Here is a 19,545-nt window from a genome sequence, read left to right as displayed (position 1 = left end):
TTTTGGAATCTGTTACCTCATTGGTTAGAGTTATTCCTTGAAAAGTGATTTTGGTCTTCATTTAGGGAGGTCATCCTGAACAAATCTCTTTGACTGCTTTGATACTACAAAGTGTATGCTGTCTCAAGTCAGGCAAATAACACCATCTAAAAATGACTCAACCTGAAAATGTCGTAGACCAAAGTTGGTGTTGATCTCTTTGTACCAAAGAAGTTTAAAAAGGTAAAAAGGATGGAGGCTATACAGGTGGCCCCCACTTTTATGACACTGTTTGTTCCAGGAAACCCACTGAAACCAGCAGAATGTGGGGAATTTTCTCATTTTCTCTCTATGTGGGGTTACATTCCCAAATATTGAAATCAGTTTTTTCCTCTAAAAAACAGCATATGATATGTGATTATGTAAAGAATAAAATATTAATACTGTTTACATATGTACTTGCTAAAATATAAATGTGTATACATATATACATATAATCTGTACATAATCGTATTGTCATACATACGTATTGTCTGTACATAATTGTATGTATGTGTTTGTGCATACTCGATATATATATATATGTACACATCATACACGTGTATCTCAGGGAATGACAGCACACCGAGAACGGCAAGACGCAAATCACAGTCTTCGGACAGGTGCTTATTTATGAGCTACAAGGCAATCGAGCATGTTCACCGTCTCAAGGTGTGAAATAACTTAACTTCAACTTCAGCTCCCCCTCATGGAATGAAAACAACAAGCTAAAATAAGGAAGGCAACACAACCAATCACTTACGATTGCAAGCTCTTCATACACTCATTCTTACACTTATCACTTACATTACTATACACTTACACTTAAGTTTTTTGGTTGCTGTATTTTTATATTTAGGTTGTGTAAACCCAGACCATTTTGAAATGGGGACTGCTTGTACAGCAAAGAGTATTTGGTGTGAATGAAAGGAGGTTATATTAATAGTAAGCAAAATCTTTGTCTAACAACAGTTCAGAATACTGTGTCATTTTTGGGTATTTCAATACGTTGGGGGATATAGACACTCTTGAGTACAACAAAGGGTACTTTGTTACAAAAAGTGTTCAATATGAATCACAGGAGCTTAAATTAAGCAAAATCTTCATCACACCATAGCTGGGAATACTGTATAATTTTTGGGCATTACACTAAGATTTGGATACAGATGCTCTTGAAAAAGTACAATAAAGGGCAAAAAAACTGGTTCCAATTAGCAACATAAAACTTAACAGGAGGAATTTGAGGTGTTTACATTTTTAAGTGATTCAGTGACTTGCATATGTCAATTCAAGTTGAGCTCCATCAATGACACTAGGAGGTATTTTTTCCACACTGTTAATAAGGCATGGAGTAGCATTAACAGGTCTCATAGTGAAAGCAAAGTTCTTTGTAAGGTCTGTTTAAGACCAAATGTGACACGACTGTAGATGCACTTTATAATTTAGGTAAAATGATGAACCAAAATGGCTGAATAGCTGTTTTTTTTTTTTTTGATAAATACTTTATTCTTGTTATTATAAAGAAATCATATTGTTTTCCAGTGGATAGTAATTATTGCACTAACACATGATTGTCCTGATTTAATGTTGATAAACCTGCAATTGTTGTCTGATCTGTTATTTTTATTCAACATGAAATCACTATGACGGAGCTAACTGATATTGGCTGAGGTTGCAAGTTCAGTGTTAATGAACACTAGGGGGTGCTGTTGAGTTTGCCTCGCCACACCCCTCCTCCACATTCTTTTAGCTTTTGATCATGGTTCAAGTCAATAGAGGCATCATACTGCAGATTTTAAATAAAATGGCTGCTGAAGTATTCACTTCATTGTTTTTTGTCCTCACCAAATTGTTATGAAACAAACTGATAATACATGCATCTTTGTAAATTTAAATTCACTATTCAGAGCAATCCATTTTTTTTTGCTTTATTTGCATTCAGTTCTGGCTTATTTCCAGCAAATCTTTTCATGTATGTTTTCAGTCCTGTGACAGTGTGTTTCCAAAGGAAGCAGGTCTCTGCATGTGTTAGGAACACTTGTTTTCTCTCTATGTTCTCTCTCCTTCTCCTCTCTCTCCTGTTTTCTTCCTCCTTTCTCTCTCTCTATCTCCCCCATTCTCTTCTCTTCCTCTCTGTCTACTGTTTCTCTCCTCCTCCCCCCAAGCGTCCATGCCTCTCTAAATCTCTTTCTCATTTTTTTTTATCTTCCTGTTTCTCTCCTCCCTCCCTCCCTCCATCTCTCTCTCTCTCCTCCTCCCTTGCCTGTAATTTGGGTGTGGGCATAAGGGCAGGGACTCTCAGCTCCATGCGATGTTGGTCTTTTTTTTTTTTTCCCTCCATCTGCGTGTTTGGGTAGCTCTGCTCTGGATTCCAACGCAGTGAGTGTTCCAGACACACCCTCACAAACTGCTCTGCACCAGACGCTTCTGCCCTTCTCTCTCCCTGCCCTGTTTCACTTCCACATTTGGCTTTTTTCCTTTACCAGAGATGCCTGAATATTCATTTACACAATGTTTTGTGCATTTTAAAAAACCCATAGCCCCACGCCACAACTTTCCTTTACACATGGAAACTGGCTGGGCTTGTTTATTTTTCCTGGCCAGCGCTAAGAAAGGGCGGGTGCAGGGTTCCCTTTCGGCCAATGGGTTCATCCTGGGGCACTGCCTTCTGGGATATGGGGGCAGGGCTTAAGTGGCACAGTCCCGTTCAAGTTCTGGTGGGCGGGGAATAGACTTTTTTATGTTCAGTGTAGTGTGAAGTATAGCTGTGTTTAATACCCTCAGAGAGGGGATTCAAGGTAACCGACCTGCTGAACTGGACCCTGGGATCTGTACTGGATTTACTCCGTGAGAGAGACAGAGGCAAAAACAGACAGACAGACGGACAGGCAGACAGACACACGCACACAGATGGTACGTACACTAGCCATTTTAAGAGCTTGCTTCTTATTTCCTCTCACTGTGCCTGCGTATTGATTCACCGTCAGGGTTTTTTCTGCTGCCAGCAGTGATGTAGGAAGCTGCAGTGGGAACAGTCTTTAACCCTTCGCTGCACAGCACAGATGTAAATGCTGCAGTTTAGAGGGGGACTTTCAGTCACATTTTGCTTGACATTTTCAATTTTCCTTGAAATTTGACTCCGCTGAAAAAAATGCAAAATATGTTTATATGCAGCTCTAATCCAGGTCCGTTCGGTTAATATCTAATTATAAGGCTAAGCCCCTTTTGGATCAGTTAAATCCAATAAACTGATGTAATGTACAGTGCACACATTTAAGAGACTGCTGTTTTCACTGTGTAATATTGAACTGTCGGCTAAAGAGATTGTAATACATTGTAAAGGAATGGAATGTATTGTTGCAAATTAACAGGGCTGTACTTGATGTACCACCTTTGAAGCATTTAACAAGGTGTGGTAGGAGTCAGCCACTTCATAAAGCATAATTGATGCTGCGTCTGTCCTAATGATATTAGTCCTAATGATATGTCGTTGCCACCCAGCACTGAAACAGTCTCAGCCCCTGTCATGTAATAGATGAGTCACTTCTCTAGCTCTCATTTTCACTGGCTTTTCCGACACTGGTGCTGTTGGTGAGGTTGAGGTGCCAGGCAGATGTGCGTTTCCTGTGTGCAGAGTGTGCACATGTAAACACAGGAACCTGGCTACCCCCGCTTCACAGGAAGATGCTAATGGCTAATTCCTCATTTAGTGACGTGGCCCACTGTGTTTCACTGCTCAGCTGAATTCTGTTAAAACTGTCTCAGTCTTGGTATTCTGTGTCACTCATGCACATTGCCGGTGCAGTTTTTATGTGAGCAACACATCACTGGGATATTTTCCTTTTACTGCTGGCATGAGTTTGAGTATCTGTCTCACTTTTAGTTCATAACAGGCTGTGATATTCAATGGTCAATTAAAGGAAACTTATTTTGAAAGACATACAGTGTGTGTGTGTGTGAGAGAGAGAGAGAGAGAGAAAGAAAGAGAGGGTGTCTATATGGGTGTCTGTGTGTCTGTTTGTTTTTGTAATAGCTGTAAACACTTCCCTAAAAAATGTATACGCGCATGTACTTTATAGTGAATACTTCGGGACTATTGTGTTCGGTCTTTAAAATGGTAATTTGTGAAATGAGTCAGCAGGAGTACAGGACATTCTGTATGCAAGTGTTGCAGATAGCCAAAGCAGCAGTTAAATTTGGCAGCTTTGAGCTGTGCCAGGTCAACTGCCGTAAGGGCACAAACTGGAGCAGTGCCTGCGAATTGAATATGGACTGCCAGTCAGCCCCAGTGCTCTCCCAGACATTTCACATGGCAGTTGAAGGGCGGGGCTCACAATGATTTACAATTAGTCATCTCCTCATAAACAGGACTTAGGACGAGGAGTGCGAGTTAGCATAGCATTGCTTTTATGCCATCCTTAAGCAAGAGCAGGCTTTTCAGCCTTCTCAGGCAGGAGGCATCCATCATGGAGTGCGCTGCCTTACAGGTGTTTTGTGTTGTCCTCTGCCTTGTGCATCCCCCTCGTGCTTGGGCATTCCTTTGCGTTGCTGAGTCTTGCTCGCATTTTTTCATGTTGTTTCATCTCCTCTCTGGGAACGCCCCCTTTTGGGTGTGGTGAGGTTTCACAACTAAAGCCATATGTGCGTTTTTTTTTTCCAGTCTTGTACGTAAAGTAAGGTGGTAGTTTTTCCATAATAATCGGAGCGTGTGACGTGTTTTTCTCCCCCCCCCCACCCCCCCCCCCCCCCCCCCCCCCCCCCGATTATGCCCAACTCATTCTCACTGGCTGTGTTTGTGGTTCGTATTTCTTTGAAGACAGCGCCGCGCTGATGGTGGTATCCGCTTAGTGACTGATTTCAGCATGTTGTTGCTGGTTGCTATAGACAGCCTGTAACTGTACTCCCCTGCCTCACACACTGGCAGCAAGTGGCACGCTAGAGAAAGGGGAGCATGCAAGCACGGCTGCGGCACTTTTTCATCTGAAACCTGTCATTTATCTGCAGAATGGCCTTAATAGGAGGATGACTGTGAGTGTGATTGGCTGAATGATTATTGCATGAAAGCACAAGGCTATTGGCTGGATTATGTTTTGTGTGTTTGTTCATTTGGAATTCGCAATCATCATTTCAAAATACCCTTGGCTGGCTTGCTTGTTTGTTGTTTGTTGTTAAAAGCCAATCGTTTCCATAGACCACAGGGTGATTTCTCTGTCAACAGCAGCATCAGGCAGGTACACTGATAGGTTATGGGATGCATCCATGAAAAACTCGTGCATACAGAGAGTTATGCAGCCAGCACACACACTCATACACATAAAGGGCATGCACATGTATATATACACATACACAAATACATATGTACATTTACAAAAATGTACATATACACACACATACTCTCGCACACTCTGTAAAACACACTCTCAATGTTGACACATTGATAAGATCAGCTCCTGTGCTTGTACCTGGAGACAGACATTGCTCACAGGTATCAGACCTCTGAAGACTTCTGAACTGAAAAGTGACCTTGCCATTACTTGTCTGTGGTCATGCATTGTGGAGAGCATCTCTGGGAAGAGGACTGGAAAATAAGAGTTTGCAGTGTTATATTAATGGAAGTAGCTCAGCAGCCCCCCCGCCCTTGCCGTTGTGATTAAACTGCTACCATTACCCAGAATCCCTGTGCGTGTCTGTCTGCAGCTGATGAGCCTTATCTACATGGCCTATGCAGCCAAAGGGCCCAGTTGGCAACAGCTCGAAACACTCACCAAGGACAACATATGATCAAATTCTTCATTTTCGGTTTCAGGAGTGTGTGAGGATACTGGACTGGCAATCGTGTATTAGTCTGCAATTAACAGCCATATAAGTAATCATTTAGGGTGGACCCCGTTATTGGACAACTGTGAATGATAGTGAGGACCTCACTTTCATCTCACAGGTGAAACCCAGCAGCTTGAAAGGGCTGCAGAAGTAATCGTGAAATCATGTCACTAACACTTGCTCATTAAACATGACAACACTTCAATGACTGACTGGTACATGGTGAACGCCATTGACATTATGTCATAGCATCACAGAAAATCAATCTGTCATAGTTATAATTAATATGGGGTGTTTGTTTTGACAGGTGAGTGTCTTAGTTTGAAGTTTGAGTCATGCAGTTGAGGTCTGAACATAAAGGGGGTAGCACATGGACTCAGTTTCTGCCTCTCTGGCTTCACTGGTTTAGCACTGTGAAGTGTTTACTTCACAGCTAAGAAAGAATGAAGATCGTCTGTATCAGTCTTTGCTTTCTCTCATGGGCTGCGAAGTAAATGTTGCTCAAATTACCCATCTGAATGTTGTTATGATTGCAATCCCCCAGCAGATCATATTACAGTACTGTTGGTGAGGATTTTATGATACAACTCCACTGAATGTGTCCCGTTTTGGTATCTGATTGGGAAATTGTTTGCAATAACACACACAGCAATATGCCTGTTTCAGTTTTTTCCCCCACTCGCTTACTACAGCCTGTGATTTCAATGGTTTTTGTGGTTTACATTGTGTTATGTTATTTATTTGCCTGGCATGCCTTAATCTAGACCCAGTGTGACTTGCTTATCATCCATTTATACAGCAAGATATTTAAGTACCCTGCTTAGGAGTAGGCATAGTCTCTCATATGGCCTGCAACCCATAGGTTAAAAGGGCTTGACAGATGCCCTATGGATATTACATCAAGGAATATCAATGAACATGCTGAGTCTTCTCCAGATTATGTGATCAGAAAACATCAGAAACTTTTTCACGGGGACAAGTTTGTGGTATGGTGACAGACGCGTCACACAGTACATCTGCTCATACATGAATCCGATAAACGCTTAATTTGCATGAATCCGATAAATGTTTAATTTGGCCCAGTCCTCTTGTTGACGTCAGGAAGTGTGCTGCTATGCCCACAGCAAATTCACCATCCAGGTTGTAATATTGTTTCAGCTTGTATTCTCATAATGGAGCTGGGTGCTTTATAGCATAGGCCAGTCATGTGTCAAGCTCAAACTTATTTATAAGATTCTCAATAATATTCAGACACTAAAATCAATGAACTTTTTTAACCCCTGTCCTAATGTGGCTCATTTCCAACTGCTCTAATAGTGGCCAGTATAGATTCATGGGTTTTTTAAATCTTCATTCCAGGTCTTAAATATTGAATTAGAGCCAGGAACTGGATAGAATGCCTGTTATGCCAGGTGTCATTCAGCTGCTGGTTCTCAGTACCAGGATTGGCTACCACAGGTTTAATGCTAGTTTCTCAATCTCTCAATACAGTATTGGATGACAGGGACGAATGCAGAACAGTCTGGCTGAGATTCTGCCTAGCTTCTCCATTCCACACTGTTGTTAATCACAAGGGAGTGGACGCCACTCTTGTCACTCTTGAGAGTAATGCGCTTGCGTAAAAATGTAAGTAATTTTGCCCGAGTAATTTAGGTTTTTTCCATCAATCAATGGGTTTGGTCCCTGGTTTTGTTTTTAAAGCTTCAAGCTGACAGTTGCTCCAAAATCCTTCGATGAGAAGGATCCAGATCATATATTTCAAGATGATGGAGGGGGACAGGAAAGATGACTTTTTCTTGACCTCCCAAAATATGCTAGCAGAGCCCAACAAGAGCCGCGTGCTAATTACTTTCACATTCACACCTGTCTGCTGTTTCGTATATTTTGTTTTGCACAACATTTACATGTGTATGAATGGGGTATAAGTTAAAATAAGATCCATATTTTGATGGATTGCTATCAGTACAGACAGTAATTCACATTCCAACGAACGATTCAAGTGTGTGAGGCTGCAGAAGAGGCCAGTTGCACGCCATGCTGTGGTATTACCCTTGATGGAATGTTCTTAGAGGTGAGCTGGCCCCTTAGTTTGATCTCTTCATCCCTCCAAACATAATGGCGGCACATTTTCCCCGTTCTTTTCACGTTGGTGCTTTTCCCGAAAAGGGAGGAAAGGAGTTGTCTCTTCAGTGCAGCTCGTTCTCAGAGCACTGAACTTGGGCAGTTGAACAACAGGCGTCCGTACCTGCGCGCACACAACAGGCTTCAACATTTGTCAGCTGTCAGCATTCTTTGCATTTCCTCACTCTGGTGTGCAGGTGTTTGCCATTTTATTTCTCTCGCTGACTTCTGAGGGATGAAATCAGGACACTGAAGCTCTGTTATATTCCAATAAGTGTTCACCTCTGCCAGATAAAAATTCCTCTTCTCACCAGCGCAACATGTGAACACCTTGTGTTTTTTATTCAGTGGTTGGTTGTCCTCTTTAGTTCAAGAGCACCCATTGCAGTTGTATCATAAGAGCGCATAGTCAGCAGGAGGATGGCATCAAGTTCACTTTTAGGAGGTTGCATCATCATCAAAAAAAAAAAAAAGGTTTTGGTTTGTTTATAAGGAAACCACTTCCTCTGTTAGATCATATTCACACTTTGGGATGCACCGTTGGTCTTGCTTTAGAAAGTTGGTTTGGACGCTCTGGTGTCCCTGTGGCATGGTTCAGGTTCTTGGGTTCTTGCCTGGGGTTGTGCTGTTTAGGAAGTGCCAGTGCCAGTCAGGATGGAAGATTCCGGACCTCCAGCATCGGTTGCCAGGTCCCCTTGAACACTGGGTGTGCCGTGAAAAATAATCCACCACCATTCTTTTTCATTCTTTTTTTTTTTTTTTTTAAAAGGCCTTCCCAGTCAGATGTTCTTTGTTGCTAATCGCTAGGCAACATCGCAATATTTACATCAAAGCGTGACACACAGCCACCCGTCAGGAGGAGCCGGGCCTTCAGGGGAAGAGGAACTCAGACAGTCTCCTTTTGCAGTTCAGTGGACGCTGTGGGTTTGGGCAATGGGTGCTGAGTTATGGGGTGTGTGCAGTGAGTCTGTTCTGTGCTGACAGGCCCTTGTCTGACGCAGCTCTTGCGAACATCACTTGCACTGCAGAACGTACACCTCCCTCCCATTCTATAGAGAGGAACGTGTTATGCTTTGCAGCTACTGGCTACTGTGGTAGGGTGCAGTGTAGTGTGGGCAGCTATAACATTATTCGTACTTTTCATGCTTGAATGCTGACTTTTTCAGACAGTGGCTGAACATGTCACCTGGAAGTGATTCAATACCAGCAAATTCAATACCAGCAAATGGGCGGCAGTGTAGCATAGTGGTTAAGGAGCAGGACTCGTAACCGAAAGGTTGCCGGTTCGATCCCCGCTGGGACACTGCTGCTGTACCCTTGGGCAAGGTACTTAACCCACAATTGCCTCAGTAAAATATCCAGCTGTATAAAGCTGTAAAGAACTGTAACCTATGTAAGTCGGTCTGCGTCTGCTAAATGAATAAATGCAATGTAAATGTAAATGGTTCAAAAATCCAAAATTGCAACAAAGGACCTTGTTACTTTAGGGAGTGAACTAACCAGTTAGACAGGATTTAAGCAGCTTGGTACAGCACAGTGAGATAATGGGAGTGAGTGAGAGGAAGAGAGAGAAGGACCTAGGGCTCCACCCAGGTCATGCCTGAGATACAGGAGAAGCAGCTGGATCAGACAGGAACACATTCCCTTTATCATAATAACACCTTTGAGGAAGCCAAAATAAGAACTTTGAAATGAAGGTGGGTCAGTTATCACACCTCCTTACATTATAGTGCAGTGATTTTGAGCAACCATTTTAGAAAAAAGAACACAGACAGGGGCTAGTGGTGTCATGCACAAGCAGTTTCCCAAGATCCTTGAACTGTCATTCTTTACTCATTACAGTTCCATGCTACCTCTGTAATCAAGTGTCTGTGGTGGAAAAAATAATGTTCCAGAGTGTACAAAAAGTTGTGCGTGTTTGTGTGTGTGTACATGTATGCATGTATCCCCCCCTTCCCCACACATGACTATATACACATAGAAAGTCTGAGATTCAGTGAAGTAAAAACAAAACGTAGGTATATAACATGTGCTCGGTTTACAAGATCACAAATTGTAAGTGTTTACAATATGAAGCACTGAAAGTGGAAGTGCTGGGACTGGCTGTAGAGCTTGAGTCCCCCCCGTACCCGGAAATCTTTTCTGTAATGTCACTGTACCCTTGACCGAGGTGTCCGCATGTCGCAAGGGAACGGCATTGGCTTGTTCCTGGCACTGCATGATGAAGCAGTCAGCTGAGATGAAAGTGATATGGCATTAGCAGTGACACCAAGGCTAGATCCTCTTTACCCTACTGTCCCTGGCCAACCCCAGTTCTGAAGCCATCAGTTCGTTGAGGTCTGAGAAGACGGAGATGACAGGGACACTACTTTTAGTTCCCAAACATTGGAGCTTTCTTACAAACAAGATTGCCGTTGTGAGAGCATTTCTTCTGAAAGCTTGGGAAAGAATGTTCTTGAATACAAAGACTTGTGAAACGGTCTCAATTTTGAAAATTTCAACTGTTTTGCAAATTTTGCAAGAACATTTTTTCTTTGGTTAGATTACATTGGTTTGGTTTTAGATTGGTTTTGCGAGTGTCTGCAGTTATTAAGAATGTAGATCCACCCATCCTACATTTTCTTGTAAGAAATAATGATTTTTCCCTCAGATATTTTCCCTGTCAATACTTTTCTCATTAAAATATTTCTCAGAACAATTGTGTGAAAAAAATGATCTTGTGAAACACATTTTGAAGATCTTGCAAAGAGGAACAATTTATTTTTAGTGGTTGTGTATACATTCGATTAATTGAAACAGTGTGTTGGGAAAAAATGTTATCCTTCTCTTTGGAGTTGATGAGGTCAGGGCAGGTGGTGTTAGGGTAGGGTATCTGTGATTAGAGATAGGTTTAGGGACGTGACAATGAGGTGCTGTTTATCTGTTGGTGATTTGCACCTTGGTTCTTGTCGTGTGGGTGTGAGTCTGCACACCTGAGTGCCAGTAAATGCTTTTTTTAATGCAATGTTTTGTTCTCTTCAGTTGGGAAAGGGGTTGGTTGCCATGGTGAAAGGCATGCCATGTGCTGGATTCCAAAGGATTTGCAAGAACTTTTGCAAGAACCGACTCTGCTGCATTCAGCTTGAGAGCTGACATCACAGACACTGGGTCATTATTTCAGCCCGTTGTGTAATACACCCCAGGGGTCATACAGGCGTCTGGGTGCTAGTGTGATACAGGACAGAGAGGATGAGAAACCAGGGCTCTCACACTGGGAAAACAAGAGGCCTGGTTGTTACTATTCAATACTGCTGTGAAGCTGCGCTTGTATGCTAACAGCAAAGTTGCGCGATGAATTGTGCCAAGGTCCATAGTCTGAAAACAAAAATTAGTACATATTTAACAATTCACAAGTAATATGCATTCTGTGTGCACAGCATATCTAAATTTGAAATTACTTCTCAGTTTTGTGGGAGTATTTGAAAGTCAGGTAAAACGTTTCTGTAAACAAATGCCCTGGAAAATAACAAGCCAGTTTCATCAAACACAGATTAATCCTTTGGCTATTACATGACCAATTTATAACTGATTGCTGTTGTCCAACCAAACATATTACCTGGGTGTGAGCTTCCCATAGTACCACCCTCTGTTAACTGCTAGGTGTCACATCCAGCCAAAAATAAACCTATATTGTGTTCCTTTTGTTGCTGTCACTGCTGAGTGGTGAGAAAATGTGGACAGAATAACCACTGTCACACTGAATTACAGCAGGGAGGGGAGGCGTGCAAGTGAGCTGCTTCCATACCAGGTAAGGGTGGGTCTCACTGTTGCCTAAGTTCCACCCTTCCTTGTTGTACTGCCGAAGGTGCTTTGTTAGGGCTGTTGTGCGTTATTGCTAACAGTGGATGTGGCCACGTCTTTGAAGAGCAATAGCAATTCTGTCTCGCATTCTTCGCAAGTTCTGGTCGTTGTTTCTCAGGATGTGGATCCGATTGCAATGATACGGCGGCTGTGTGATTCAACCATAGACTCTGTCCCGAGTAGGTACGGATCAAGGGCCTTGGAAGTAGAGCCCGTGGCCCCGCTGCTTCTCATTCAGCGTTGGAGGTGTGTGATGGCCATGATGTGGACTAGTGTCAAGCAGCATAATGGAACAGTGGAGAAAATTTCAAACCCTCTGACTCATCCAGACTGAAACACAGCTTCCAAAATAAATGCCATTTGCATTATTAGTTCAGACCATCTGCCTTACACTGAACTCTGCATAGTTCATGAAAAAACTGTGTTTGGGGTCAATGGTGTTGAAAATTGGATGTGGGTTCTGGATGTGGATGGTCCAACTCAGCTGACCTCTTTGTTGAAAAGACACTGGAATAAATTATAGTGCCCATAGAGCTGCTTTTTAAAAAATGTATTATGTGAATGTACTGGGTAACCACAAAAAAGGGAATGGTTGTGGACATGTGAACATTTTCTGCTGTGTGATAGTTGTGTCACACAATCTGGTAAAATCTCACTGAATGACTGTGTTTAATGTGTCTATTTTAATAGAGATTAGCTGCCTGAAGGTTTTAGCATCTGACAATCAATTCGCGCCATCTTCTCCCACCAGAACTGTTACGCCATAGCACCACAGTGTTGTTAGGCCTGATTTGTGCTTCAGCCAGCAAAAAAGGCAGATAAAATTAGTCAGTGTATGTCTGTAAGAAGAGGGACAGGAACTCCCTGAAGGGGAAAAAAACTTACAAGCTTATATCCTTTGTTCTTCCCTTCTGTGTATATCGAGAATTCTCATTCATGTTGATTCATGTGCTCTAGCTCTTTCAAGGTAGTAGCCAGGGAGCCACAAAAAGACAAAAGAGACAAAGAACATACCTTTCATTTCTGTTTTTGACAGGCACAGTTAACTAGCAGTTTAAACAAGAACAGCCCATTAGCAGCTGATTTATTTTTACTCGATTGAATCTTATGTGGTTAGGGGTTTGTGTGTTTCACATAGCGGTTTATCGAAATAAAACCAATCTTGGACCTTCTGGTCCCAATCAAAGTTATTACATGAAAACATGTCTGTTTAATTTAAAGCAGTTAAAGGTAGGGCTACCACATAAGACACGGTTAAGTAAAAAGGAATTAGCCACTGATGGGTGCTGTTGACTAAAACCAAGGTTGTTAATCATGACAAACAGGTTCAGTCTCCCTTATTATGCATCGCATTAGTTTAGCTCATGTCCTTATGCAGAGCAAGTTGAAATGCATAGATATTTACTGGGGCAGTTCAGGTTAAGCACTTTGCCCAAGAGTGTAACAACCAGCTATCTCTATTTGCATTCCTCACCTTGCATTGTTGCTACAACTCCAGAAACGAAAACATTTTAGAAAGGAATCTCACACAAAAAATATTTTAAAATATATTTTAGGGGATAAATATTATTTAGCTGAATTAATATGTTGAAAATATTTAATGTATGATTGCTGTATTGGTATACTGTAATATATTTTTGCTTTGCAAGAATATATTTTAAGTTTATTTTCAATATAATCTTGAGCTAAACAATATATTTCTCTTTATATTACAATATACTTTGTTTTCATATGGGATGAAGAGCAATTTTTCACAGGGCAGGACTTCTCCGTGACAGAATGTGGCAAATATTATATACTGTTAGATACAGTATGTATTTAGTTGGATATAGAAGAGATGCTGAGTACAGTGTTCTCAGAACAGGAGTATTCTGCTGAGCTCTGGACCTGACAGTGCTGTGTTGAAGCTTGTATTAAAGCTCGCCCCCTCTCTCTCTCTCTCTGTTTCCTCTCTGCAGTCTCAACCCAAACAGACCACGCCCACCCCATCGGCGCAGGTCTCCACCATGAAACCTGCCGAATTTGAGGTACACACCTCCCCCCCCCCCCATCTCTGACCTCCCTCCTTTTTCTCTCTCTCAATCTCTCCTCACCTCTCCTTTCTTTGCCTCTATCCTCACTTTAAGTCAGTGTCTCTCCTCTGTGATTCTCCAGTCACTTGGCCGGGTGTACCTTGGTCTTTCCTGTTTGATTGGTAGATTGCTCAGGGTAGCACCGAGCACCAGCCCAGCCTGTTGTTAAAAGGTCTGTGGGGAAAGCAAGCTCGACGTAATGGCTGCGCAGCAAAGGCCAGAAATGAAAACTTTGCCTTTCCTCCTATTCAAGCAGGGTTTTGGTCACACCCCCTCTTGCAGAAACACCCTGGAAATGGAAAACAATTTAACCCCTTAAATCCCAGTGTAAGAGTAGCATGGGAAGTAGATGGATGTCGGAAGAATGGTTGTGATTTGAAGGCATTGCAGATTTTTATGATCTTGGCCTCTGAAAAGCTCTTTGTCCTTAACTTTGGAAAGAGAGTTAAAGAAATTTCCCTTTATTCATATAATACTTAATATTATGAGCCCCATGAACATCAAAATAAACAACACATTTTAGTAAAGGAACCAAAAAAGTACCAAAGTGTGTGTCAAAGCAACTCTCACTTGTTTTTGCTACTTGATGTTAAAAGTGAAATGCTTTGAGTTTTGCTTTAATAGAGCAAGAACAATAACATCAAAAACAGCTATTGTTTCACCAAATCATACAATGCAACACTTAGTAGATGAAAGGTGGGTTTAATGATGAAATGATTAAATATATTACTGAACAAGTCTAGATCTGGTCTGGAGTTCATTGAAATACAGACACATGGATAAATATGTCCACAACAAGAATATCCCTAATCCCCCCTTTACTGTCTGGTACAAGTTTTCACAGGGTAGTGTGGAGAGAGAGAATTTATCAGCACTGTGTTATGTGCCCAAATGATCCTCAGGGATTTATTAGAATTTTCAGGCAGGAGTTGTTAACGTTCTCAAAATATCATAAAGTAAGTCATCAGAACAGTGTGACTAGTCTATAAAAAGAGGAAAGGACATGAATGTGGCCAGCTTAGACATGTATTATGTGGCACTTTTTCCATTGTATAAAACGACTGGAACCATTGCTTATTTACAGAAGGGAGTGGCACTGTGTAGCCGCATTTACCAAACAGATGGCATGTTTTGCCTGGAAGGGGTCTCTGCTCTAGTTGTCTTTCTCTGTGTGGGTTTGAGAGCCCTCTCCTCTATGATTACCACCCACCTCAGCTGCCAATCGGAGAGTCTCTTGCCCCTGAGAGTGACATCATCAGGCATTGGTGACATTGTCAGTCATCAAGTCCTTGCGGGAATTACACACAGAGTTTCAGCTTGCACACAGGTCTCAGCTTGGTAAGGGTGAGTGCCTGATGGGATGTCACATTTTGAGCCTTGTGTTCCTCAGTATGTCAGTGTTAATCTTGCCTGCTTCAATAAGCACTCAGTGATAAAGTCATACCAGGTCATTTGTCCATTCCTGCTGGATGCCTTACTGCCAGAAAACAACAGAATTTTGTTTTATTTTTAATTTTATTTTATAAGTAATCAGAAATCTAATTATTAAAACATTTTATTTTATTAGGCACAAGCACTGAACAAATTGTGCTGAAATGTTAAAGGTTAGCTTCAGCAAAAAATCTCAGATTTACTATGTTGTTCCTTAAGCTTTGCTTAAGTGAAGATATAGGATTCTCCTTGTACGCAGAGTGGGCTTGGGTTCTCTTATGGGAATCTTTACATGAATTTCTATCCATTCTACCAGATTACTAGCCATACTTTGCCAGTCTGTTTTACCAACCTTTTTTTTCTGAATGAGGGAGACCTGATGTAGGACTAGTAAGCAAGGTTAGCCACATGCTAGCCAGCAGATAGGGTGTGACCACCCTCACAGAGCATTCTGGCAATTGGAGGCAGGGCAGCAGTCTGAGACGACTTACAGTCAGTTTCAGATGATGTCAAATGTTAAGACATAACACAGTGAAGGCTTAAATGGTTCAGGACAGACACTTTTTCGTGTTTTGAAGGCCCAGCAAAGGCTTATTCATCTCTCATGCATTAGGGAGGGGGGAGTGTCATACACTTGTATCAGAGCATGACATTCTTGTGGAAGGAACCGGAGAGTTCTGCACTGTGAAACCTTTTCCTCGTTTCTCAATGCGCATACCTACGAAACAGTGAAACCAACCAATTAAATTTCAGGTTTTATGTGAAGCTGCCCAATTAAAGCATTGGATGAGATACAAAGTAGGGACAGAGGAGTGTTCTTAATCCAGTAAAAACTCTTTATTTATGAAGTGGGAGGGCAGTGTGTGTCTCAGCATGAACCCTGACATCTTGTTGCGCAGAGCCAGGTCAGGACAAAGGATGGCAGCGCTGGCGTCTCTGTGGAGATGCTTTTGGACAGTGACTCACTTTCCACGTATGATTCCAACAAAACCCAAAGAGCAGTCCCCTCTGTTCGCCTGGGGATCACCATGGTGATGGCACACGCTGTAAATGTCAACAGGAGGTAGCGTACTTGCTAGACTCTGCTGGAGTCTGCTGGAGGAACGGAATTTAATAGGTGCATTGGCATTTTTGTGTAACGGAGGACAGGTTTATTTTTGATGTGACGGCAGTGGTGTCACAGGGCAGGTTTATAATTGACGTGCAGGGTGATAATGTTGCCCAGTTAGCACAGTTAGCACTTGGTGTTTGAATCTGGGATGGTTGCACCTGAGGGGATGAAAATCTGAATTTTCAATCACACTGCACTGGGAACAGTGCTGTTGGCTGGCACAGTAACATTATTCCAACAGCATTGCAGTAGCTGAGGGTTACCGCCACAGTTAAACCTGCTCGTTTAACGGGAATTGCTTCCTGGAAGCGATGGTGATTCCAGTAAATTAAAACCTATTCTGGGAGCCTACTCTAATCGGCGTAAATCCTGCTAGCTCATGAAAAGCGGGTAACTCAGCAGTGATGTACTGCTCGCTGCCTGATAGTGCTGTGAAAACTCTCAGGTTACAGGCTCAGTGCATACTGGTGTTGTAGAGCAACTGGAACTGCTAATTAGGAGGCCAAAAAAGGTTTGGTTTTTGAATGGGCAATGTGTGCACATTCATATTTAAATTTAGTCACATGGCAGACACTCTTACTCAGAGTGACTGACAGACAAAAGAATGTTTTGTGGTTGTTCATGCCGAGTGAATGTTCCACATTATTTGCATAAAATGACACCCTAAATTAGGACTGACTGATCTGTGTGTGTGTGTCAGAGTATCACAATATATGTCGCCATATGTTAAATTCCTTTTGTGTTTTTGCTATTTTTATTGCTTTTCTAATGTTATTATTCCTTTAATTCACATGGAAGGACAGCCTATACCAAGGGTGATGGTGATTGAAAGGTGCATCTCCCTCTGCATTACAGAAAGCAGCCACACCATCCACCACAGCCCCGGCCTCACAGCCGGCGGCAACAGCCACGGCGGTCAGCGCGGCCGGAGCAGCTGCCACGGTCAGCACAGCGGCCACGGTCAGTGCAGCTAGCACAGCCGCTACGGTCAGCACACCGGCCACGGTCAGCACTCCGGCCACGGTCAGCACTCCGGCCACGGTCAGCACACCGGCCACGGTCAGCGCGGCTAGCACAGCCGGAGCAGCTGCGAAACAGGAAACACCGGTGGTTACAGTGCCGAAGGAGTCTCCCAAGGTAGACAATGGAGCCGACAAAGAAAGAACACTGCTCTGAATCTCACTCCTCCTCTTAACCCTCGCTTGGCCGCAGGGTTCCCCTCTCCACACATCTTTCCCCCTCAGACAAGCCTCCCTGTTCTCCCCTCTTGCTTTCTGCTCGCAGTTTTCAACCATCTTCTCCCGCTTCTAACACTCTTTGGCACAGACTGACTGTATTACACTCCCCAGAGTGTGGCAACGTGCATTGCGCTTCGTTATGATCACATTCATTTCTACTACGGTATTAATGCATTAACATGGTGTGGTGACTTCTTACTGCCAGTCAGAGAAATGGCAGAGGCAACTTATCACACCCAGTGAACAAGCTATACTAATGTCAGTAAATCTTTGTTCTGCACTTTGGAGATTGCTGCTTATTTACTTTTGATACGTTAATCTCATTGGTTCTGATTTCTTTCTTTATCTCATAAATCTGTTCCTTGCTGCCCTCTTTGCTTGTTTCAGAAGTGGACTGACCAGGTTTAAGGTTACCTTTTCCATCTGGAAAAGTGTGGAAATTAAATTGTTGTGGGACTTGTATTGGGGAAAGAAATATTCCTGCTGTGCCTATGCTATGCTTGGTCTTATTGGTCAAAGGAGTTTCAGATGCTGAGGAAAGAGGCCCTTGCATTTTGCTTTATAAGCAGGTTATTCGTTGAAGTAAATCAGCAACTGCCTCTTTGTTGTAGACGAAACCTCTCTCTCCCACCAAAGCTGCACCCACAAAGGCTGCTGTAGAGACAGTTGGTGCAGCTGAGGTCAAGGGGAAACCAGAGCAGGCGAAGCCGAAAGACAGCCCAAAACAGCCCGCAAAGGTAGACCTCTGGACTCCCCCCGGGAAACACCATTTTTTGCCATGGTCTCCTCCACATTAATATTCTGCTTCTTCAGTATCTTCTTCAGTATTGATAATGGCTCCATATTAACCTTGATGACTAAATTGTTCATGTCCTATTCTTCCTCATTGTCTAATTGAACTATTTAAAAAACAGACTGGCTGTGGGATGTTACATTACATCACATTATTGTCATTTAGCAAATGTTCTAGCAAATGACTTGCACAGTGCATCTAAAATGGCATGAAAAGTTGTACAAACAGGACACCACAAAACCACATATCAGTAAGGGTCAATGCCAAACATAGCACTGAGTTCGCAAGTACATGCCCAGATTAACATGTAAGTGCAATGTAGTATATACACCACAAGGACTATGGCATTCCCAATAGAATGCTACCATGTACCTTGAAGTGAACCTCTAATCACATCCAATCACATAAAGCCCTGAAGTGCACTTCCACATGTATAATTACACATAAAGGGAATTAAAGATCACATTGGTTGAACGAATGTTCAATTGCAGGGTTATTGTCCAGTATTTATCTTTGCTTCAGAGAGCCTAAATGGTGAATTCACTACTCTGTCTAGTTCTTAATAGGGAAACACATTCGACTTATTTGTCCATGACTCTTTAACTTTAGCAGGGTTTCCATGTAAGTAAATTCATGGCTGCCTTTTGGTTGTAGCCGGCACCTGTCTCTCCTGCGAAAGCCGTGCCAGAAAAGCCTACAGCTGGGGCAGCCAGCGCAATGGTGGCCCAGGCAAAACCAGAGGAGGCAAAGCCGAAAGAGACTCCCAAAGATGCACCAAAGGTAGACGGCTGACTGCCTGTGGAGAGGTCAACATGGGCTCATACTTCTTGGCTTTGACCCATAATGGTCTGTTTCAGAGTTAAGGGGCATTGCCCTCCCCTCCTTTGCATGATCTTCCTCTTCGTCATGGCTTTGTGGTTTCTTTTCTATCACCCAGACTGAAATAGTCTGAACCGTAAAGAAAGTTGCAAGGCTTCCGTTTTCTTCTTCAGGCTTCCTCAGAAGGCTCCTGTTTTGGGAGTCTTTCTCGCGCTCCGTGGATGTGTGTCGAGTCGGGTGAAAAAGCCTCTTCGAGCAGGGGTCTGATAGCTAGCGTGCCTG

At 42.7% G+C, this 19,545-nt stretch overlaps 1 protein-coding gene across 19 annotated transcripts in view; it reads left to right on the top strand.

Moving 5' to 3' along the window:
* cast (calpastatin) overlaps positions 1–19,545 on the top strand; it is a 53,925-nt gene that overhangs the window by 18,916 nt on the left and 15,464 nt on the right. For 4 of the 19 annotated variants that reach the window (XM_036528426.1, XM_036528414.1, XM_036528416.1 and 1 more), the window contains 4 exons: positions 13,758–13,826; positions 17,269–17,550; positions 18,263–18,388; positions 19,099–19,224. In XM_036528426.1, coding sequence (XP_036384319.1) covers positions 13,758–13,826; positions 17,269–17,550; positions 18,263–18,388; positions 19,099–19,224 — 603 coding nt within the window. Of the gene's footprint in view, positions 1–2,739; positions 2,932–13,757; positions 13,827–17,268; positions 17,551–18,262; positions 18,389–19,098; positions 19,225–19,545 lie in introns of those variants that run through there. The other 15 variants (XM_036528424.1, XM_036528425.1, XM_036528431.1 and 12 more) reach the window with 7 other exon arrangements.

The sequence above is a fragment of the Megalops cyprinoides genome, chromosome 5 (assembly GCF_013368585.1).
Source record: "Megalops cyprinoides isolate fMegCyp1 chromosome 5, fMegCyp1.pri, whole genome shotgun sequence".
Taxonomy (NCBI): domain Eukaryota; kingdom Metazoa; phylum Chordata; class Actinopteri; order Elopiformes; family Megalopidae; genus Megalops; species Megalops cyprinoides.
The sequence above is the reverse complement of the archived record's forward strand: the minus strand, read 5'-3'. Positions and strand labels throughout refer to the sequence as shown.